The 24,417-nt window shown below is 49.8% G+C and overlaps 2 protein-coding genes across 2 annotated transcripts; one reads left to right on the top strand and one right to left on the bottom strand.

Annotated features, from left to right (window-relative positions):
• Positions 1-16,249: 16,249 nt before the first annotated feature.
• Positions 16,250-16,501, top strand: LOC121461094 (NADH dehydrogenase [ubiquinone] 1 alpha subcomplex subunit 3-like). The gene has a single exon (XM_041671857.1). The coding sequence runs from the start codon at positions 16,250-16,252 to the stop codon at positions 16,499-16,501; it is 252 nt and encodes an 83-aa protein (XP_041527791.1).
• A 2,403-nt stretch (positions 16,502-18,904) lies between these two features.
• On the bottom strand, positions 18,905-24,099 carry Rtl6 (retrotransposon Gag like 6). The gene is made up of 2 exons (XM_041672206.1): positions 20,170-24,099; positions 18,905-18,995 (listed from the first exon to the last, which is right to left on the bottom strand). The coding sequence occupies exon 1, from the start codon at positions 23,309-23,311 to the stop codon at positions 22,592-22,594; it is 720 nt and encodes a 239-aa protein (XP_041528140.1). The 5' UTR covers positions 23,312-24,099; the 3' UTR covers positions 18,905-18,995; positions 20,170-22,591.
• Positions 24,100-24,417: the final 318 nt, after the last annotated feature.

The raw sequence follows: 24,417 nt of genomic DNA, 5'->3' as shown, positions 1-24,417 counted from the left end.
GCATTCTCCTCGCTCTAGGCTTTCTATCTGGGAGTGTCTTCACCCTCCAATTTCTCCCGTGACTTCCCACCTGTGCACAGAGCTCCTTCTATGAGACTTTTCCAGGCAACGTGGAGTTGGGTCATCATTTCCCAACCTACTTTACCAATGCACATTGAAGCTGGTTCCTTTGAGCTGCACCTATGGCACCATTGCAGCTAGGGGGACTTTGTTCGCTGATTTAACTTTCCTGTTCTCTCTGTTTTGTTTCTCTGTTTTACCTTCCCTGCATCTGAGAGACCCTTGGATATTTCTTCTTGGAATCGGTTTTGATCTGCCTGATGCAGATTTGCACATACTTTGTTGAGTAGTTTTTTAAAGTACGTCCTGTGGGCTTTACGATATACCCACCGAGCTCACTGGTGTCCACTCATAACTTAGAGTGGGATAGGGACCCTTACCCCCTTTCCATTCCTCCACTCTCCTGTTTGGAATATATCTGTCCTAAACATATGTGTCAGTGGAAAAAGTTTTACTTTATTCCTGGGACATAATAGGACAGTCAAGAAAAGTCACATTCTGTGCACTTACTCAGGGACTGCAGCCTCTGGACAGCCCCCACTGTCCTGCTGATCCACTTTAGGGCCTGTTGGCCATGGTTCTTCTCATCTCCCACCACTTGAGAATGGCTCCATTGTCAGCTACTTTTGCTGGGTATAGAATTCCCAACTGTCAGTTTTTTCTTTCAAGAATCTCAGTGTTGGGTTGCCCAGCTCCCAGGAGGATCTGCTCTTTCTGGCGTTGTCACCATGTGTGACATTGTCTTGCTGCCTTTGAGAGTTCGTGCCCCCCCCAACACACGCACACACACACACACACACACACACACACATACACACACACACACACACACACACACACATACATCTTTAGTCATTTGACTCTGATGTGTCTCTGTGTCTTTCTCTGGGTTTATCTTTGTTGGAATCCTTTCGACTACTTGTACCTGTATGTGTTTGTCTTTCATCAAACCTGAAAAGTTTCTAGATGTAGTTTTTTTTTTTTTTTTTTTTTTTTGGTTTTTCGAGACAGGGTTTCTCTGTGGCTTTGGAGCCTGTCCTGGAACTAGCTCTTGTAGACCAGGCTGGCCTCGAACTCACAGAGATCCGCCTGCCTCTGCCTCCCGAGTGCTGGGATTAAAGGCGTGCGCCACCACCGCCCGGCCTAGATGTAGTTTTTCAAACACTTTTCCAAGGGAGGTGCAATTTAGCGTTCTGAGTCAGAGTCATTCGATTGAAGGTGTGTACCGCCATACCCGCCGAGGTCCAGCTTCTAATATTCCATTTCTCCATGTGCATATTGTGTGGACTCTGTCTCTGTCTTTGAATCTACTGCTTCTTCCTCAGATACCTTCGTTCTTCAACGAGACCAACCAGTAACTTTTTATTCTGATTCTGACTCCAGTTCTCCGCTTTCCACCTGACTCCTCGTTATAGCAATCTATTTGTTTATGGGAATCTTCTGTTTTCTTGTTGTAATCGCAGCAATATGTTACCATGGCTACTGTGCAGTGCCAGATATTCCAGTATCTGTGTTGTCTTGACATTTGTGCTTATTGATGTTCTTTTTAATTTGAGATTCTCTTGGTTCTCAGCATGACATATGATGTCCTAATTTTTTTTTATGTTTTTTTAAAACCATGTGATATGGGGGAGAGGGGCATGCACATGAGTTCAGTACCCGAAGAGATCAGAGGAGGGCACCAGATCCCCCTAAGCTGGAGTCAACAGCTGGTTGTGAGCCACCTGACCTGGGTGCTGGGAACCGAGCTTAGGTCCTCTACAAGAGCAACAAGTGCTCTAACGGCTGAATCATCTCTTCAGGCTCCACATGTGATTTTCAATAGTATCCTAGAGCCCTGGAGTACATGTTATGTGTTAGGGACATAAGTGAAACCATTTTGTGTGACTTGAAATAATGTGCTATTTATACAATAGGAGCTTGCCACCAGGTAGTTCTGAGAGATAGGCCTCAGAAGCAAGGCCAGGACAGGTCTTGATATGCTAATGAGATGTTTCATATCATTATGAACAACCCAACACATCATTATCAACACCCCAAGGTGGTGGTGATGTGCTAGTGAGCCAGCCCCAAGCTGAGAACCCTGATAGCACCAAGCTACCACCAATGAAATGATAGAGGAACTGGAACTTTGGGGATGGTCTTGAGACATGGCTTCCCTAGCCTCTATGTTGATGCCTATCAAAGAAGGGACTTAAGATAGTGGTGTAGCCTTGGCTTCCCTGACTGTTGAACTTCTGACACTGGCGCTGGGCTCGCACATGCCCGCTGGTCAGCGCTGGCCAGTGTTCTCCAGGATCTCCATCAGTGCCATCCTCCCAGCCTGCCAGAGTTGAGGGTGGATGTGGGTTGAGTTGCAGGCTTCTAAAGGGTCCCCAGTGGAACCTGTAGCAGTATTTTCTGCCCAACCAGCTAGCCCTGCTTGGAAAGATGTCTGTTTAACTTTTTCATTGGAATAGCATTATAAGAAATGTTTGTGTAAATAAACCGAGCATACGCATAAGACAAATCTTTGTGGACATCCGAATCGGCAAGCTCCTCACAGCCCATAGGCCTTGCTCTCCACATTAAGAGACCCTGGAAGGGGTCAAGGCACCATAAGCAAACGGCCCACAGAATCAACTAAGCAGGGCTCATAGAGACTCACAGAGACTGAATCAACAATCAGGGAGCCTGCATGGGTCTTACCTATGTCCTCTGCATATATGTTATGGTTATGTAGCTTGGTGTTTCTGAGGCACTACTAAAAGTGGGAGTAGGGACTGTCTTTTCCTCCCACTGGGTTGCTTCATCCAGCCTTAATATGAGGAATGCGCCTATAACTTGATACACCGTGTTTGGTTGATATCCCTGAGAGACCTGCCTTTTTCTCAAGAGAAAGGAGGAGAAAGGGGATCTGGGGGGCAGGGACTGGGAGAAGAGGAGGGAAGGGAAACTGCCATCAGGACATAATATATGTGAGAGAAATATATGTCATTTTAATGACAGAATGCATTTTTTAAAAATTATAGACAATAGGGCTGGAGAGATCTCTTCCAGAGATCCTGAGTTCAATTCCCAGCAACCACATGGTGGCTCACAACCATCTGTAATTAGATCCGGTGCCCTCTTCTGGACTGCAGACATACATGCAGAAAGAACACTGTATACATAATAAAATAATAAATCCTTTAAAAACAAACAAAAGTATACACAACAAATCTCACAGCAATAAGACACTTGCTTGGATGGGAGAGAGAGAGAGAGCTCTGGATCTTGTAATCTAATGTGTAGGAACACCTAAGACACTGGGCTAGTGGGGGCCAGAGGAGTGATCTGTCTGTCTCTGCCCTCCAGTTGGGAGGAGGGGCTTACTCTACTGAGTACAGTCTCACCTTAATTGTATTTTAGTTTTGTAACTTTAGATCAGTGGTTACAGTGTTACAATTCTTCACTGTGCCTAGTTTTCAATTTGTCTGTTTTGTCTCTGTTGTTGGAAAGACCCCTCTCAGAGGACCCTGACCCCATCAGTGAGCCTTCTAGTCGGCCCTCTCGTGTACAAGTAAGATTTCTCATTGCTGTTGTCAAGCGCGTGCGCTTCTCTATGAGGCTCTGCAGATTGTGTTTGGACGTATTAATGCTGTGGAGTTTACTCTTAATTGAAGTTGTTAGTTTAGAGTGAGACCCGGTTCGGGAAGCCACAGAGCAGGATCTGCCTCCAGGCAAAACATTTATTAATGTTGTCAGCACCACTGCTCAGATGATGTAAAACCCCAGTCTGCTCAGGAAAAGCAAAAGGGCATTTCGCTTCTTCTTTTTATTTTTAATTTTTCTATTTGTGTGGATTCTTTTTGTATGTATGTATGTTTGTATGTATGTATGTTGACCCCACGCATGCCCAGTGCCCCTGGAGACCAGAAGAGGGCACTGGATCCCTTGGAACTGGGGTGACAGTGATTGAGAACCACCACATAGGTGCTGAGAGCTGAACCCGGGTCCTCTGAAAGAGCAGACAGTGCTCTTAACCACTGAGCCAGCTCTCCAGTCCCCCAAAGGGCTTTTCTTTCAAGATCCCTTGGGAAGGAGGTAGTGACATGGGAAAGCGGGTCCAAGGTCACATGACATCATCAGGTTAGGCGGAGGGGCACTATGTTCTTTATTCAGGTTAGACAGGCATTTGGAAAACCCCAAGGATGTTTCTGGTTGAGGGTCATGTGGAAAATTCCACAGAACAATGGGTTTCCTTCGGTGCATGGCACAGTGAGTGCTCAACCTCTGGACCTGAGAACAGGGATCCCTGCTTTGTTCATACATCGCCTGCAGCTTTCTCCCTTAGGGCTTTATTAGCCGGAAGCTCTGTCTCCAAGATGGGCAGACTACCTCCCTATGGAATGAGACAGAACCATCTCTCCTGGAAAGATGGAGGAACTTGGAGACTCCGAAGTTTCCGGACCATCCTGGACTGCGGTGGGATGGTTTCCTTGATCCATGCCAACTGGGAGAAGAGCTATCTATTCTCATCTCCCCAGAAAATGTCCCCCCAAATGTTGAGCTATGCAAATCTGATGGTGTACTTCTGTCTGCATCAGCAGAAAGTCCCCCAAAGGTGATCACTTTGGGCTTTAGCGGTGCTCAGTCTCCCTTCTTCTCCCTCCGACACTCCGTTTCACTCTTCCAGAACCCCCTCTCCTTTCCTGTCCTTCCACTCCTCAAGATTCCACTCTGCATATGAATTTCTGGTTTCCGCTTCTGCTGTTTGAATGAAAAACTGAGGCTGTAACGACCCCTCCTCTGTATGGTACAGGAGAGGGTTTATTGTAGAGACCTCTGGAAGAGTCCAGACTGGACACAGCCAGCAGACTGAACCAGGCCATAAGAGGAGAGGTGGGGATGTGGTGAGAGAGGAAGAGAGACAAACCAGGAACCAAGATAAGGGGTAACCAAAATGGCTGGGTTATAAAGGAGTCAGAGAAGCTGGGGAAAGGAAGGGAAGCCCAACCCCTGGGTTGGAGAGGCTGAGGGTAGGGAGTAGGGTGAGAAGTGCCTGGAGGAGCTGCAGGTACTGAGTGAGAATCCTCCCAGGTTTCTTTGAGGCCTGACACTGCTAAATCAATCTCCCTGTTGGTTCCTTATTGTGGGTTGTTGGTGTCACAATCAGATTTAATTGATGTTTTCCAATGTGCCTGTTCTCATGTCTACTCTACTCCTCTGCATATGTATGCATATAAGTATAAACATACTAATGTGTATGCATGTAAGTGTATGCACTCATGTGCATGCCACGGGGCACGTATGGAGGTCAGAGGATAATTTTCAGGACTCTGGTCTCTCCTTCCACTGTGGGTGCCGGTGACCAAACACAGGCCACCAAGTTTGCCACAGAGTTTGCCTTTACCCACTGAGCCGTATCACCTGCCTTCAATGTTCTCCTTTCTTTCTTTTTTAAGGGAATTTTTATGCATACGTGTGTGCTTGTGTAAGTTCACAGGCTCCACATGTGTGCGTGCCCACGGAAGCCAGAAGAGGAGCTCAATTTTCAGGTGGTTGTGAGCCCATCCCCCATGTGGGGGCTGGGAACCAGAACCCATGACCTCTGCAAAAACAGTAAGTGTTCTTCAGTTTTTCACCACGGGGCCATCTCTCCAGCCTTCTGCCACCACTGGTATTTTAAGTTCTACTTTTAGCACCAAAGCCAGCTTGAAGACTGGGTCTTGCCTGCTCTGCTGTCCGGACGTTGGTGGGGTGTTTGGTGCTGCCTCTGTCTCCTTTCTATTGTTTTATTTTCTTCTCTGTTAAATCATCTGTGGCAATGGATCGGATGTTGTATTTGATAAAGTTTGCAGGGAAATACTTTAAATGGTTTTATCCCCCTCTAAGGGGAACTTTTCTGCTTCTCTGGCAGCACTCAAGGCTGGTTTGATCTGCCCTGGGGGATGTTAGCACCACCTTCAACACTCAGGAAAGCCGCTGTAGCATCCATTACTTAACTACTTCAAGATTCTGGAAGCAGCCTGCCTGAGTGGCTCACCTGAAGTGGTCACTTTTCCAGTGACCCCCGGGTCCTTTGAACTCAGTGTTCCCAGTGAGTTCTGACACGGGTGAGCAGGTGATGCAGCGGGTGCGGGTCTCTTGTTTCACCTGTGTCAGGGAAATTAGCCCAAGACACAAGACTGAGCTTCATGCAGCCCTGTCCTCCGGATGCAGTTACCCTGGAACCTTATTGTCTCCCCACACCTAGCAACAACTCAGGCATACATCGGGGAGCAGCGAGGCTGGCCCGTGGCTTCCCCCTCCAGCTGCTAAGCTGTGCTGCTGGAGTGAAGATTTAACAAGAAGTTTAAACCAGTAGCATATCCTTTAAATTAACTAAGCATAGCAGGCGCACTCTGAGAAGTCTCCACAAAGGCAGAAAGCAGACTAAACGAGGAGTCGGGACAGACAGAGCAGATGCGGTGTGGCGGCTCCACAGCCTGAGAGAATACGCACACACAGTTTAATGCTGACAAGTCTTAAAATCTCCGAAGTCCCCCAGATGTCGGAAGCAGAGGTAGGCAGTCTAGGACAGAAATGACAGCTGTCACTGTCATCTTGGTTACGTGGGTCAGGAGTTGCAGTCAGTCGGGTGGGGTGGGGTGGGGAGTGAGCATCAAGGGAGGTGAGTCTCCAAGGTGAAGCAAGAATATGCTCAGCACCTGTGCGAGCTGCAGGTTCCCTGCAGCTTCCACAGAAAGGCCCTGGAATCATTAGACTGAGAATTGATTGGAGTCACAGCACATGGGAGCAAGGGTACCCAAGGACCCCAGGCAGAGAACACAGAGACAGTCGGGCGGCAGATAAACAGGGTGAAGTAAGAGGAAGCAGGGCCAACTCATCTTAAGGAAAACACACAGTATCAGGGTTGAGATGGAGATGAAACCAGTTTAAGAACGCTGTCCCTCTCAGAAAAGAGTGAACATGGTCCCCACCCATTCAAGCGTGCGTAACGAGGTATATGCGCATGTGCAGTATGCGTGTTCACGCTGGACCAGGGCTGAGAGATGCCAGCAGGGCTCACATCCCAGGGAAGAAATCACCAAGCGTTTGCGTCTGTCTTCTGTTACTATAACAAAGTACTTGAGACTGGGTCATTTAAAAGGAAAGAGAGTTATTTGCTCTCAAGGTTCCAGACGCTGTATAGAACCAGCATTGGCTTTGTGCGGTTTTGACTCCTGAAGAAAGGAAGGAGGAAGGTAGAAGGGCAGACAGGTGTGTGTGATGGGGGAAGGGACAGAACTGCTCTGCAACAGTCAGCTCTGATGTCACTAATCCAGTCCTGAAAGAACAGTATTAATCCCCCCTGATCCGTGACACCAGCAACCAAAGCTCAATGTGAGCTCTGGTGGGGGCAAATCACATTCAAACCAGCACAGAGCTCAAGGGATCAACAGCTACTTATACATTTTACTCTGTATTTTTTTTCCTGCGTTTGGATGCTTAATACATACGGATTATTTTGTACATAAGTAGTTTTATTTAAAACTAAGAAGAGAAACGCATATATAAAAACCACCACATTTTCAGTGGAAGATCCTGCAATAATTCTACAGGTTTGGTTTTTTCTTTTTTCACCAGAGAACATGGGCCACATTTCTAAATAGAACAAATCAATAGACGTCATTAAAAGTTAAGCTCATACAAAAAAATAATAATAAGTGATTATAAATAGCAAGGACATGTTTGAAAAGCCACAACGATGAGGGACAACTTGCAAATATTTGAAAGTGACAGCAGCATGAATCAAGAATAGAAAGAGTTATTTTTCCCCACTTTTCTTGTTGTTAAAATGCCAGAGGAGGCTTAGGATGGAGAAAGTCACTCAAGACTGTCACTCCTAACTTAGCAACGAGGCCACACTGCATCAGCTCCCAGCTCATCCTTTTCTTGAGCCACAGAGACCCCATAGAAACAAAATGAAGTACGTCCCAAGCAATGAGGCCACTTCTCCCAAAAGAGGGGCAGGTGGTTCACTGGGATTGTACCACCTTTAGTTTCCAGGGGTAGAGCACTGTCATAGAGACAGGACTAGCATGGCAGTCCTTCTCAAAGTCTAGGGGTGTTCCCTGAGGATAAGCGCCATCACTCAGATTCTTTCCATGGTCCACTTGCTGCTCGGCAGGAATAAGGAACAAGCTGGCATTGCATCGTCATTTTCTCTGAGTTGCTGTATTCCATCCTGGAGGAAAGATCCATAAGACCTTTAGGAAGTCAACAACTCTCAAGTCTCAGGAAGTCCCTGAAGCTGAGCAGATATACTAGGACCCTTCCTCCCAAAGGTCATAAGCGAAAAGGGCTGCTGAGGAAAGTCTCTGACCTGTTGAGCTGCCTGAGTTGTGCAGAGAGCTCCAGGGTTCCAGTTTTCATGATCTGCCAGCTGTGCTGTGTTGGGATTTGATGATGCATATGCCTTTAGGTAGTTCCTGTTCCTGTAGTAACCCTTCACCCACCATCCCATAAGTCACCCCAACAACTCAGCAGATCACCGAGTTAGACTTTGGTGGTATCCTTGCTTTAGGCTCACTCTCTGGGGAGAGTAAATGGTTCCCCCCTAGAATAGTGTCATGCAACAACTTATGAAGAAACAATTTACCTTGCCCAGGCTACCTCAGAAAACTGAAACCAGATGCCTGCCCTGGCTGTTGTCAGGAGCCGTTTCCCCCCAAAATTATTACAGGAACCATCTCCCTGGGGAGTCTGCAGAGAACCCCACACCCCCAATTGTATTGAGAACTGTTCTATTGACAGAGCCTACCCCACACCCAATTATCTGTTAATAGAGAGCTATCTGTTAGCGGAACCCGCCCCACATTCCAAACTATCTAGAGAACTAGGTGTGTCAACCTGTGAACTCCTGGCCTATGTGACCTGACCGAACGTAACCTCCTGACCTACCTGACCGAATGTAACCTCCTGACCTACGTGACCATGGACCACGCAGCAAGATTCCATGCCCCCCCCCAAATTCCTTAGCCTATATAAGCTGTAACCCTGCCTCTAATAAACGAAGGCTCTGACAAACCTAGCATGGCCTTCTTCCTCTCTCGCTCATATCTTCCAGATAGCGCCTCTCCGGGACCCTGGAATTACTGAACTGCCAGGCAGGTTACAACCCCTAGACTGGTAACCCGCCAAGGCGGTTTACAGGCTGTCTTTGGAGGTCTGCAAAATCCTCTACTAGAGACAGGAAAAACGGTATAACAACATCCCTGCAGACAGCAGCCGCAAACATCAATGAACCGATCAAATGACCCCATTGTAGGGGTCTGCAGCACTGAGGGTGCTCTGTCACCAAGTCAGACTCACCCCAACGGCCCAGGCTCCCTCCCTTGTCACTCAAAACTCAGTTCAACTCACTGCATTAACAGAGTAAAAGAGAGAAAGAGACTCATTCAGACAGACTCAGAAAAACACAATTGAAAATCATTTTTGAAGACCTTCGGTAAGGTGGGAAGTGAGACAGGACAGGAAATCCCTGAATCTGAAGCAGAACAACCAGCATTGACACCATCCCCATAGTAAGACACTGAGCAGGCACCCTGACAGGCGAGTGGCCAGAAAGGGGCACATATGTCATGGTGCCACAGTCAACTGGAAGCCAGGACAGACAAGGTCATGAAAAACACAAGAAGAAACTAGAAATCAGAAATCTCTTTCCTCTACTCTCCTCCTTCCTCTCTTCCTTTCTTCCCCTCCTCCTTCTCTTTTCTTCCTCCCCCCCCCCCCCCCCGCAAAACAGGTTTTTCTCTTTAGACCAAGTTGCCTTGAACTGAAGCTCCTGTATCGGCCTCCTGGACGCTGAAATGGCAGGCGTGCCAGCCCACCTGGCTATAAAGCTCTCTAACTCCCTTTACTCAGACAGTGCACCTTTGTATTTGGAAATCCAAATAACCCAAGAATTGTCTAAGAACTAGGAAGTGACTTGGGACAGGTCACAGAATAACAATGAGCACAGACAGCTCAGGTGGGCGGGCAGGCAAGATGGCTCAGTGGGTAAAGGAGCTTGCCCCTAAGCCTAGGACCTAAGTTCCATCCCTGAGACCCATGTGGTAGAAGAAGAGAGCCTAGAGTGTCCTTGGACACTTAATTTAAGTCTTTAAATTAGCCTTCATTTTCTACAAAAGCAACAAATAATTGTAGAGGAAACATTAAAAAAAATCTACTGTAACATCAAGAAACAAAATCCTCAGAAAGCCATTTACAGAAGGGTTTGGGGGATTATTAACTAAAAACTAGGAAACATTTCCTGCAGAAATTAAACAAAATGAGAGAAGCTGCATTCATTTAGCCGAGGATTGGGTCTCTCTTAAACATCAGTTCCAAATGACTGCTCTATTCAATGTCTTCCCTGCCATGGTCCCAGCAGACTCTTTTGTGGAAATTGATGGAACCAGTCTAAAACTTGAGATGCGAAGGAACTAAAAATAGCCATGCTGTAAGATGCTCTCTGAGAATAGGAATGTTCTAGTGTGTGTCTTAAATGTGGCCCTTGTACCCGGGGAGCTAAATCTTTAGCTTTACTTAATTTTAATAAATTAAACTCCAGTCTTCACATACCTCCAGTGACTGGCTGTGTTAGAGAACACAGACCCAGAATCCCAACAGAACTTGAGCCTGGATCCGCAGCCCAGGAAGCAAAGCTTGAGGGCAGTCGAGATGATCCAAGGCAAACGGCCCAGGTCTGAAGAGGGACAAACAAGGACTCCACGTGGAGACCTCTGCATGCGGTCATCTGAGTTGGATGATGTCACCCAGACAATCAACTGAAGACCCAGGAAGTCCCTCAGGGAGGGGACTGACACATCCATCTGCACAGGAACGGACCCCAAGTTCATCCACCTCACACCATACATGAAAGCTCAGCTGAGTCATGAACCTACAAGTGAATACTAAAACTTTACTGTATGGGGGCCGAGAGATGGCTCAGAGGTTGGGACTGTTTCCTGCTCTTCCAGAGGACCCAAGTTCATGTCCCAGCACCCAAGTCAGGCAGCCCACAACTGCCTGTAACTCCAGCTCAGGGGATCCAACCCAATGCCCTCTTCTAGTCTCTCTGCATACGTGTGTGCACATGTCCACACAGAGAGACATAAATAAAAATAGATATATTTAAAAAAATAACAAAACTGTATTCTAGAAGGTACAGAGTATTACTATATCCTTGATGTTGTCAAAACTTTTGGTGTAGTACGGGCTCTGAATGCTGGTGTTCTTCATGTTGACAGGGTCCATGGTTACCAGTACATCTGAGAGTGAAGGATTTCACCATGCACAAATTACTAAGCCAAGAATTATAAAGAACTCCTACCAGGTGCTGAGCTCTAATCAGTGAGATGCCTGCTGTAGGGCAGTGGTTCTCCACCTTCCTAATGCTGCAAACCTTTAACGCAGTTCCTCATGTCCTGGTGACCCACCACCATAAAATGATTCTGTTGCTACTTCATAACTGTAATCTTGCTACTGCCATGGATCATAGTGTAAATATCTGATAAGCTGGATAACCAATATGCAACCCCTATCGGGGTCACAACCCACAGGTTGCAAACTACTGTTGTAGGACCTTGGAGCCTTCATCTTCCTTTAGCACAAAGGAAGCCACGAGGCAGCAGAGGAGGATGAACAGCGGAGGTGCATGAGCAAACCAAAGCTCACACAAAACAGTGCAGCCACAGACACCCATATCCAGGCACCGCACTGAGAAATGACGTTTGAATGCTCAGCCCTAAATCTGGTATCTCTATCATCATATCTGAGGCCCAGAAAACATTCCAGAAGAGACAGTGGAAGGAGCAGGAAAGTCAGAGGAAGGGGCGGAGTTTCCTGAAACACGGATCTTCCAGGCATGAAGCAGCCACTGTACTCTTGAATTCACAGGCGCTGAGATGGCCTGTGAGAGATCCACATCTGGAGCCACTGAACATCTGGAGCCACTGAACATCTGGAGCCACCGACAACCTGTCATGTTGTGGAAGGAGCTCACGAGTGCCCCTGACAGCTAACCGAAGTCCATGGTTGACTAAGGGATGGTGTTTTCTTCAGCTGTGTAGCCACTGGCAAGATGCTCCTGCACCTGAAATAACTCCGTATCCATATTCCTGTAAGCAACCCTAATGAGACTCACTGGGTGACAGAAAGAATGGAATGGGAAAAAAAAAAGGAAAGAAAGTAGAAATGGGTCCAGTTGGGGAGAGAGGCGTCAGCAGGTGGGAGGGAACAGGAACATAACCCCAAACCCTTTATACACGCATAGAAAATGTGGCGAACCCCCACTGCTATGTCTGACTCGCTCGGGTGAAGGCAGTGACGCTGAACATCTGTCAGTTGTAACTCAGGGTAACCCCAGGAGTTCATCTAAGAGTTGCACACATATGTGCCCAAGCCTGCAGCAGATGCAGAGAGAGCAATGTCACTCTCGGTTGCTCAAACAGCGCTGTCCATCCAAAAAAGACATGAAGAGGGAGAGGAATGCTTTGGGAGGTACGGGGAGGGCTGGAAGGGAGGAAGTGGGAAGGACGCACTCTTATTCTATTGTATATGCGCAAGGAATCCTAGCAAACAAATAGAAGTAACTTTAAAAGAGGTTAAAGGTCTGTAAGATAGAATTTTAGAAGATGATTGTCAAATTTAAAAACCTTTAAGGTGTCTGGATGGACCAACGACGTAGCATGTCTGTGGGATGGAGCCTTCAAAAAGCAGTGATCTGAGCATACCTGGACATCATCATCTACTCTCTTAGGTCCCACGTATAGGAAACAGGAGAAGGGTCAATGCTGACCTCAAGCTAACCTCCAATGCAGCAGTGAGGGTGCAAGCGGGGCGGGAAGAGATTGGCTGGCTGGAAGGACCCAGAGCTTTCTGAGTGATGCCAAGGCTCTATACTGTAGTGCGGTCACACTTTGCAGGAGCACATTTATCTATCATAACTTAACTCACACTGTCTGTGTCAGTTCTGAGAACTCACTGTGTGTAGATTATAATTTAATTTTTTTAAAGATTAAAAAAAAACCACATATCTCACCAACCAGGGAGGAATAGCAAAATAAGCCATATACCTCCGTGTAACAACATGTTGTAGACTCATTAACTATCTTTTTACAGTACCATTTTAAACAACAGTAAAATGTGTATCCTACAAAATCCACCTTATGAGTATAAAAATAGCACATTTGGTGGCTGGAGAGACAGCTCAGTGGTGAAGAGCACTGGCTGCTCTTCCAGTGAAGACAAGATAGATTCCCAGCACCGACATGGAACTCCAGTTTGAGGGGCTCCAACACCTGTTAAGGCCAGTTCCAGCGACTCCAAAGCCCTCTCCTGGCCACTAAGGGCACTGCATGCATGTGGTGCCCATACATACGTTACACAGCTATACACTCAACAGACATAAAAACTTCATAAATTCTTAAAACACGTTTAAGTGGTATACTCAACACACCCATAACCTGGAAAAAAATTATTTGTTCATGCCCTAATCATTGCTGATTTTACGGCTAGGCTATTTTGATAGCTTTTCCTAACTGGGCTGCATCCCAAGTTCAAGGCTACAGCCCCAGCAGCTGCAGAGGCCTCTGGGCTGGTGCCAGCCCTCCAGGCCAGGTCCAAAACCTGCTGCTTCCACTCCGTATCCTCTTTGCTCACACATCAGTGACCAGGCCAGCTCCGGAAAGAGCTGTGTGAGACTCAGGACTGGCCGGGCACTGCTCACCTACAACATTCAGAACAGCGCCAGCCAGGTTCAGCAGGAGCTTGGCACACGAGTGGCCCTGGAGCCATGTCTCTTGTTGAGACCCTGAAGTTCCTTCCAAACACTCTGGGCAGCTGGCATGGCAGACCTGGCACTGCTGTGCCATGCTGCTTTTTCCTGCCCCAAATTTCCCTCCTCCCCGAGAACACCTCCTCCACACGCTGTTCCTCTGCCTCTCCCAGTCGGGAGCCCACAGCTCCTTGAGTTACCAAGTGAATTATTCATAACTGGTTTATTGAGGAAGCTCAGTTCAATGGGAACATACAGAAGCAAACACAGTCCAAACAGAGTCTGTGTTTCTGTCCCCTCCCAACTCTAAGGTCGCTTTTGTCTTTAGAGTGGTCTCTTAGCATAGAATGCCTACTTAGGATAAACTTAATGCAACCCAGAATGTGACTGGGTCTCTGTGGCTCTGAGCCCTGGCAGGGCTAGGGTGTCTAGCTACTGATGCTAGCCTGTGCTTTGCCACCCAAGGCCACATCCACCCTGAAGTGGGGATCTGCTCAGAGAAAGAGGCCAGCAGCAAGGATTCCTGTCGGGGAGAGAGTGTGGCTTGCCTGCTGTTTCTATAGCTCAGGACACCCAAGTGTACCTTGGGCTTTCCAGGCCTACTGGTCCCTGATCCTCTCCCACCCCAGCACTCTGCCACCTGCTTTCCCATGAGCCCTGCTTTGGGATTTTCTGCAGTATGGTGGTCCCTAGATTTAAGTACCTTCCTTGGGGCAGCAGGCATTCTAGAAAATGGAAAGTAGAGGGTCAACTAGAAACCAGGAAGGGACCAAAAACACCCTGTTCCCTTCTCGGGGGTACTTGGGACCCGTGGATAGCATGGAGAAACATCTGTACCCGTGGGAGGATGGCAAGCATGCAAGGGGACACCCCGGGCTGCTGCCAGTGCAGTAAGAGAAGAAAAGCCCACTACAGAATGCTGCCATTGTCTTAGTTAGGGTCGTTATGGCTGTGATGCAACAACAGAGCCGAAAAGCAAGCTGGAGGAAAGGGTTTCTTCGACTTTCACTTCCACATCACTGTTCATCATCAGAGGAAATCGGGCCAGGAACTCAGACAAGGCAGGGACCAGGAGGCAGGAGCTGATGCATTCATGGCAGAGGCCATGGATGGGTGCTGTTTACTGGCTTGCTCCTCATGGCTTGCTCAGCCTGTTTTCTTATAGAACCCAGGGCCACCAGCCCTGGCACCACACCTGGGCCCTCCCCCATCAATCATTAATTTAAAAAAAATGCCCTATAGGCCTGCTTATAACCTGATCTTATAGAGGCATTTTTTCTTTTTTCCCCTTTTTTTATTTTTATTGACCTATATTTTTTTTCCACTTCCTTCCCTTCCTCTCCCCTCCCCTTCTGCCCTCTTCCATGATCCTCATGCTCCCAATTTACCCAGGAGATCTTGTCTTTTTCTATTTCTCATGTAGATTAGATCCATGTATGTCTCTCTTAGGGTCCTCTTTGTTGGCTAGGTTCTCTGGGGTTGTGAATTGTAGGCTGGTGTTTCTTTGCTTTATGTCTAAAAGCCACTGCTGAGTGAGTACATATTATATTTGTCTTTCTGGGTCTGGGTTACCTCACTTAGTATGATGTTTTCTAGAGACATCCATTTGTAGAGGCATTTCCTTAATTGACATTCCCTCCTCTCAGATGGCTTTAGCTTGTGTCAAGTTCACACAAAACTAGCCAACACAGCCATCATAGAAAACACCACTGTATCAAGAGATGTGAATCTGTGAAAAACCCAGAGTCAGGTGCAAAAATTGCCAGCGTGTTGAGATGGCAGTGTGGCGTACTCCAGCTCAGGTGTGTTTGAGGAGGTGTCTGTATTAGCCACTTTTCTCTTGCTGTGACAAAACACCACGATCAAAAGCAACTTGTGAAGAGGTTGCCTCGGCTTAGAGTTCCAGAGGAGAGGCCATCGTGGATTAGGAGGTAGCAGGCAGCTGGAACAGGAAGCTGAGACATCACCTCTCCATTCATAAGCAGGCAGTAGGGAGAGAAAAGCAGAAGGGGGAGAGGCTATGAGACCTCAAAGCCCCCCCCCCCCCCCCCCGCTGATGTTTCTTCCAACAAGGCTGCACCTCCTAAAGTTTCCATAACCTCCCAAGCAGCTCAATCCCCTGCAGTCCAAGTGTTCACATATGTGAGCCGTGATGACTATCCCTTCAAGCCATACGTGAGCCGTGATGACTATCCCCTCAAGCCATACGTGAGCCGTGATGACTATCCCCTCAAGCCATACGTGAGCCATGATGACTATCCTCTCAAGCCACTTCAGTATCATAGACTGCAACCTGAACAGCAAACAGTTGCTTCTCAACATTATGACATGAAGGTGCAGATTTCAACATGTGAATTTGGGGACACACTTACATTCTACTGCAGATGGGAGTAATCAAAAAACAACACACTGGACAAGACCAAGATGGCCGGGATGCTCTCTGCCTTTCCTAAGATTGCCTGGGCAAAGGAGCCGGTGCTGGTGGTGTCCTCAATCTGTGGCCTTGCTATAATTATGCCCATAGTCAGCCCCTACACCAAGTATGCTGCCATGATCAACCAGGCCACACCCTTCAACAACCCAGTCCCTTTAGGAGGTAATGGGAAAGGCCCGATATACCCAGCCACCCCCAGGACCCTCAGGGGCCCAAGCCTGGAATGGCTGAAGAACCTGTGAATATTCCTGATGATCGAAGAGCCCCCCCCCCCCCCCGCCAATAGAAATGTAAAAACCAACCCCACAAAAATAAAAGTAAAAATATAAATGAAAAAAAAATCAACACACTGATCTCTATTGAGGAAACTGTTGGAAAAAGCGTCTTCTGCTGTCCAGGGAATGCTGGCCGCCTCAAACTGGAAAAACTGCATTCTGCGGAGGGTCTGAGAACTGTGCTCCCCACGCGCAACGCTTTCCCTCCGTCCTATGTACTGGCAATGGCCCTTATTCAGCAGATAAGGAGCCCCTGAACCTGAGAACAAGGTCCTGTTGACCAGAGAGAAAGCACTCCCAGGAAAACTGGCTACTAGGGTTGTTACAGAACCGCCTGTGATAAAGGAAACTGCAAGCAAGTTACATTTGCAAAGGAATGGGAATGTTTAATCAAGTAGCCAGACCAGGGGATGAAATGTTTATTGTTAAGTAATTCCCAAAGACAATGTCCTGTCCTCCCCAAGGCCATTCTCCTGGCCTATTAAGTGGGCCAAGGGGCACACGAACAGATGACCCCACCTTGTAAGTAGGCCGGAGTGTGAGGTTTGTGGGCTTTCCCAGAGTGCAAGGCAGACCGCCGCTCTGGCTTGTGCTCTGGTTCGGGTTCTGACCAAGACAACGGCCATATCTGCTATGTGATCACAGCTGCCTTGAGCAAGTCAGGCACTGGGGACACTGTTGGCAGAACCTCTGCCCTTGAGACGTACCATTTGGTGGAAAAGACCCAAGTTCAGTGGAAATATAAAATATTTGACAGATGAGAGGCTGCGGGAGGGGCAACCAGGAAAACCCAGCCAGGTCGGGGGAGATCTAACAGTAACCTTGAATCTGTGTCAAGGGTCATTGGAATGAAAAATAAGGTGGGATGTTCAGGCCTGAGAGGCAGGAAAGGACCTAGGCTGGCCTCACAACTGGTCAGTGTCAGGCCTGGGTGATGGGCAGGTGTGGGCTGGAGATCGGTAGATGATACCATTTCCACTCCCTTGGGGACAACGTGGACAGACAACAGGGAGTCAAAACCACCAGAGTCCCCTAGGCCAAGTGGAGGAGCCTAGAGGAGGCACATGGTCACTGGCATGTTGGCCCAGGTTCCGGCAGTCATGGCTGCCAGCTTTTACTTGGGCCAGAGAGGGATCCCTCTACTGTCAGGTCAAAGGGGATGATAAGCCCTCGAAACCGGGGACATCTAGGAAGCCACTAAGCACTCTGTGCCTGTGTATAGCAGAGGACAGCTCGTGGGACAGATCCTGACACGTCCGAGACACAGGCACATGGTGACAATGTGAGGACTGGGTCTGCTGCGGGCTGGACGGGACACGGCTCTGCAGCTGCCCGGCTCCACCAGCAACCCTCAGAGCGATGGCACCCACCCCCAAGCTGTACCTGTCACCGGGATTTTAAGAGAAGCCTTAGAAACTGGGTGGTAAGAGACAAGAGCATGTGACGTGGGAGCCAGATCTCGGTACAAACACAGACAGGACATGGGCCAGAATGGGGCCGTGCTTGGGGCAGGCCAGCCTCTGTGTGGAGAAAGCTACCCGCTGTGCAGTGTTGGTGTGGAGACATACCAAATTAATCCCAGAAATGACTGCTTATTGGGGGGGAGAGGGGGGGTGGGGGGTGGGGGGATGGGGAGACCTGAGCCTCGAAGCACTTAAGCCCTCCCAGAGGCTTACAGAGTAGGTCAGGGCTGCCTGCTCTTAGTCATTCCTCGCCCAGTGGTGCCTGACATACAAGGCCACTCTGCATGACACTGTACGACTTCCTCCATCTCAGCAGCATGCAGTGGATTTTCTCAGAGGTTCACAAGGTGTCCCAGAGACAAGACAGGAGTGGTCTGAAACCTACCAAGATGGAAACAGGCCACTGCTTTGTTTAGAAATATTTTGTTCAGAAAATCTAAGTCTTCATTAAAGTACAATACTCAAGCTTCCATGTCCTCCGATTCCTTTCATGGCTTAAATGCCACCTGAAACTGTGATGTGGCATGTGCTCAGACAGCCTACATGTGCCAGGGGATCCTGGGGCCAGAACAACAATCTGAATACATGGGATGGTCTGTGACACAGGCAACCATCATGTCTGTCCATGCTATGATGGCACCTGTCTTGTATAGGTCATGTTCTAGGTTAGACACCAGGGGCACAGCTGACAGAACCACCTCTCCCTCAAAGTGTAAGAGCTGCTTGGGGCATAAACGCTGAGACAGGGACCCTTCTACCACACCTGGGCCCCAAGGCCTAGGATGTCTATCTGTGTAAAGGGTTTCACAATGTCTCCCAAGATACTGCTGTGCCTCAGCCACCCTCCTGCCCTGTGTCCCAGAATCAATCACAACCACAGCAAAAAACCAGAAACACATATGGCATATACGATACACAACAGGTTAATATCTTTAATTCCATTACGGAGCTCTTACAAACTGGCCAGGCCCATCAGTAGAGCAAAGAACATCAGCAGTCTGCAAAAGAGGAAACGCAATCACTCGGTGTAAAGATGCTTAACGAGCTAGAATCGAAGGATGCAGCTGGAGCATGCTGCTGCCGTCCTCATCCTCCAGTCCTGGCAGAAGACCCTGATCAGAGACACTTACCCTTGCTGGTGGCAGCGGAATGGACACAGAAATTTCTGGAAACCATTTTGTCGGTAAGTAATAAAAGTCTCAGAGGGCCCGTATTCGTTAATCCAATAATCCCACCTTTGAGAGTCTACTCCAAGGGAGTGACTTGGCCCTAGGAGGAAATTCTGACACATCATCGATCTCTGACACAGCACTGTCCCTCTGCCTAAGGGGAGTGTTCGGAGTCACTCAGGATAAGGTTGGTGGCACATGGGACAGCTGTGTCATATGCTCGCAGTGGGGGTCCAGCACCATGGGTGTATAGGTGCAAAGAAAGATGGGGCCAGGGAAGGAAGGAAACACCAAAACACTGAATTTGATCATTTTCTTTCCTCCCTGGTCCCCTATACTTCCTGACAAGTGCTGTCATGGGGAATGGGAAGCCCTGGTCCAGCCACTGGTGGCACTAAATGGGGCTCCTCTCTTCAGTTCTACCCTCTGTGCTGGACTAGCTGTCACCAAGCCCAACGTGAGGTCCTAAACAGATGTTAAATGCTAGGACTTCCCAACCCTGGGAAGCTTGCCCACTGGCCCAGCCTCCAGCTCTCAGTTCCTAACCCAAGCTTCATGTCATGACATCCTAGCAAAGCTCCTGACAGACACCTTCCAAGCACAGGGTGACAGAAGGGAGTTAGCATGCGCGCTACACGGCAGAGCCTCTGCCACCTAAGGCCCTGTCCCCAGTGTGCTTCAGCCAAGCCCCAGCCTTGCTCCCTGAGTCACCTTCGGCCACAGCAGCTTCTCCAGCTGCATTCACTCCCCTGCAGGCTGATGCGCATCCAGTAGAAGTTCCATCCTCCACAACAACAGGCCCCTGTCTCAGACCAGCCCAAATGTACTATCATCCGGCATTCACACCTGCCGCATACTCAGCTGGGGTCCTTCAAAGTCACTAAATGCTTTGGGACGTGACGATAATTCCAAGGTCATGTTACACGCCAGGCTGGGAAGTCACCCTTATGCCAGGCCAGGTCCCATGGTCAGTTAGATACTAAATACAGTGAAGTCTGCTTACCAGATGGGTGTCACAGCGTCTGGGGAGCAGGCGCAGTATGGCCACAACAGTCAATGCTGAGAGGAAGGCCACTCCTTCATATACCAGCTCCTCTCCCCTTCGCCCTGTTCTCTTCTGAGCTCCGGAAACTAAAACCTTAAGATATGTACAAAGCCTCCCCTCCCCCTCTTCCTCGGCTTGATGCCCAGTTATCATAGTCTCCCTCTGGAGCCGCATGGGCCTTGCATCTTGTCCTTTTGGCTGGGGACTAACCATGTCCCCCCACTAGAGCCACAGTGGGCTCCTCGGCAACAGATTCAAAGTGGTTCATCCAGGTCCAAGGTGGAGGGCAGTGTCAACCGTCTCTCATGTGCTCCAGGCTCCAAGCTCCAGGGAGCTATCGAGATGGTTCTAAATACAGGGCAGCACGGCCCCAGTTCCATAAACACAAACACCAAGAAAAAACAAAACAACAACAACAACAAAAAAAATCACCAAGTCACCGCCACCAGAGCAGCAGAGTGACCCGGGTGAATCAGCCCAGACGGCAAAGGGAGATAGTGAAGCCACACAGGGAGACAGCCTGCACGGCTCTGGCTCCAGGACCAGCTGAGGGCTGAAGCAGAATCTAACACAAACACATCACCCAGTGGTCCAAGGAGCCAGGGCAGGTGGCATGCCTCCCACTGGGTCTCTAATCTTGATTGAGAAGGCCACAAATAAATGTCCCAGGTGCCTCTTGCCTCCACAGACACCGCCCCACTTTTCTGCTGAAGCTATAGCTTCACCTACAGACCCCCCTACTGGAAAGTCCTGAGACTCAGCTGTTGGGGACCAGTAAGTACCCTCAATGGAACCCCCGGGGAGTTTTCTGCCTGCTTGTGAAGCACCATGGTGCCAGCAGGACGCCTCGGTCTAGGCTGTTCAGCAAGGCTGCTGTGCTAACAGAGTTAACAAGAAGCAGGTGGCTGTGGGCTGTGAACCCAGCGAGCACTGAAGATCCCTGGCCTTGCAAGGGTGGCTGCTCTGGAATCAGTCACTTTTCCCAATGACAGAGGAAGTCTCTGAAAGAGGCCATGTTCCAGGTCCCAGCCTCTGGACTCCCAAGAGGGGAGAGCTTTGGGTGGGTGCAGAGGTGGCCTTTTGTGGTCAAGACAAGACCATGCAGAGGAGGGCAGGAGAACCCAGGAGAGGCACCCATCTCCCTCAAGGGGCCAAGTGGGAGTGTAAACACAGTCAGTTTGGCATTGAAATGTGACAGGTGTCACTGTCCAGGGCTCGGCTGAGTCTGAGTATGATTTCCAGGTCATCCTTCTGGGAAGAAGCCAATGCTTTGTTCTCAGAACTGGAATGTGTGCCACACGAAGACCAAGGCTGTTAACCACTCACAACCAATTCTTCGGCAAGAGGCCAACAACACCCCTTACCGAAGGCGCTCGATGGTGTCTCCCAGAGGAACTGGCTCCCAGCCAGTCTTTTGTTCTTGGACAAAGGCTACACATTAGGCCCAGGCACAGAGAAGGTAATGTTGCATGGGCTCCTTTGACCCCTAGAGATGGTGTGGGTGGCTGAAAGGCAGAGGTGAAAGCCACCTGGCACCTGGGAGGAAAAGTCTGCGGCTAGGTAAGGCCCGCCGTGGAGCCACATGGGCAGAAATGAACAGACACCTGGGAGTCTCTCAATGGAAATCCAGGCGGCAAATAGGGTTCCCAGGGTCCCCCTCGGTCTGTCATAGCTGGCACGTGGATGTCAGGAATCTGCTGCCTGTGGCAGCCTGATGGAACTGCCCAGGGTCCCGGGTCCCCAATTAACTTAGCAGATGAATGCTAGATGTTCTTGATGCCATCAGAACGCTGGCAGTCACAGACAGGTGTGGACGAGTCTCCTGTGGACAGGAGAGGCAGGAGGAATGTCTGCGAAGGACCAGATGTTCCCAGAAACAGCAGTGGGGTATGCTGGAATACAGGCTCCCCCAGAAAGGGAAGAATCCCTGGAATGCAGAGTGACTACCTAGCAATCTTGCCAAGTGATCAGATGTGGGCAGGCTGGTTCAGGTATACATCAGCCACCTACAGGACCAACTTGGCTTCTTTCTATTCAGAACTCATCAACTGACAGGGTGCATGTAGGAGTGCACAGAAGCTGAATGTCGGCTCGCAGAGCCCACAGAGGCGGTCAGCCTAAACCGCTCCTAGGCAGGCGCATGTCCAAGGGGCTGTGTTGTGATTACTAGAGAAGCTGGGATTGCAAGCAACAGAAAGGGGAGCATGCACCGAGTTGCAAGTAAAGCTAGCAAAAACACACAGCAGGATGAATGACCAATGAGGATGGCAGGATGGCCTCCCATAGATCAGGAGTGGAGTGAAAGGCGTCTGCAAACAGGACAATGCTACCTTATGGACAATTCTTCTCAGCAACAGTCTACCTGGGTGCTCATATGTCCCTAAAGGTTCCGGCTGCGGGTGGGCAAGGCTGGTGCCGGATTGGTCCCGTTGGAGGCTGGATGCACTGGGCAGGGCCCTGTGCCCGGTGTGGCCAGTTGGCGACATAACATCTGCCGCTCCCGCACAGCCCTATTGGATGCAGAAGTCTTCCGGATTTGGGCACGCCTCGAGTGCCTCAGCGGGGATTTGTAGGTTCTGCGCAGCTCGGCCAGAAAGCCCTGGTAGTTGTTTCGCAAAGGGCTGTCCGGCTGCATGTGAGGGATGGCCCACTTCTCCGCCTCCCCAGTCAGTCGGGACACCAGGAAGGCCACTCTCTCGGCTTCACCCGGGAAGCGGGAAGCTTGAAAGATCATGAACCTGTCCATCTGCATCAGGAACCCCGCCAACTGGCCAGGGTCTCCAGAGAAAGGTTCAGGCAGCGAGGTGGGCGGCGTGGTCATGGGTCGAGTCCCATTGGAGGTGATGGCAGAGATAGGCGGAGTGATCTGCAGAGCGCCAGGGATGCGCGCCCGAGTGCGCAACAATGTGAGCTCCGCCATCACGCTCTCCAGCATGTTGGTGAGGTTGGCCTTCTCGGCTCTCAGTGTGGAGGCCTCGCGCCTGAGTGCAGAGTTGGTGAGTCGCAAGGAGGTCAGGGTGTCAGCCACATCATCCATCTGTGCGCTGGCACCAGAGGCAGAGGCTGAGCTTTCTGTTTTGGAGGTCTGAGGTTGGACCATTCTGGCAAAGATCAAGCAACAGAGAGCTGGAGAAGCAGAGCAAAAGGCCCTGGGTGCTGAAGCAGGGGCGCCCAGGCAGAATCTGGGAGAACAAGCCTGGGGACACTGATCCTGTCCTGGGTGCAGTTCCTTTCTGCAAGCTTTGCAGGGTCAAGGTGTGGGGCGCTGGCTTGAAGGATGTTCGAGCTGGACCTGCTCAACCCTTGCAGGATGCAAAGACTGAACCTACTCAGGCCTGCAGCATGAGCAAGCAGGACCTGCCCAGGCCTTGAGGGATGAGCGGGCTGGGCCTTCCCAGGCCTTGCAGGATGCAGAGGCTGAACCTGCTCAGGCCTTACGGGATGCGCAGACCTGCGTTGCCCAGACTTGGCGGGATGCACCTGCCGGAGTTCGGGCTGCGAGTGAAAGCGCTGCCCGCGGGTGCCACGAGACTACCTGCCCGAGAACAAAGGCGGCCGCACCTGAGCTGGCCCGGGCCGGGCAGCGCGTGTACCTGTCGCTCCGCTGCTCCTTCCGCTGCCAAGATGGCCCACGGATCGGGGCCGCACCCGGCTTGCGCGTCACGGCGACCGCCGGAACTGCTTCCCGGGCAGCGGTGGCTGCGATTCCCGCGGGGCTGAAATGGCGGGGTCGTGGCACTGCGCGGTCACCGCACAGTCTTTGTGCGGGCGCGGCCAGCGAGACAGCAGCAGGGAACCAGGCAACTGGGTCGGGGCCTGCTGGTTGCCATGGAGACCGCCCGCTCCCGGAGCGCCGGCCGAGCAGCTCTGCCTTCCGGAAGTGACGCAGCCCCGCCTCCCGGGCCATGCGCCTTTCTCAGCAGCCTATCAACAAGGAGCGTGGGTTCTGCTTTTGCGTCTCGCTCTTGGAAAGCTTAGGTTCTTTCTCCCAAGGCACCACACTGAACCTCTCCTCAGTGGTGGTGTCATTTTTTTTTTAAGTTAGGTTGACTTTTCTTGCTATAACTTGAATGCAATTCAGATGAACTACATTGTAGGTCATGGCAGCAAATCTTGACAAAGAAGAAAACTACTTTCTATTTTAATTTTTTGAGCCAGTATCCTGTAAGCCCGACTGGTTTGGCTCTCAGGAAGTAGCTAGGAATG

This window comes from Microtus oregoni, unplaced genomic scaffold (assembly GCF_018167655.1).
Source record: "Microtus oregoni isolate MIOR12 unplaced genomic scaffold, Mior012 000022F_ref0000154, whole genome shotgun sequence".
NCBI classification, from domain to species: Eukaryota; Metazoa; Chordata; class Mammalia; order Rodentia; family Cricetidae; genus Microtus; species Microtus oregoni.
The sequence above is the reverse complement of the archived record's forward strand: the minus strand, read 5'-3'. Positions and strand labels throughout refer to the sequence as shown.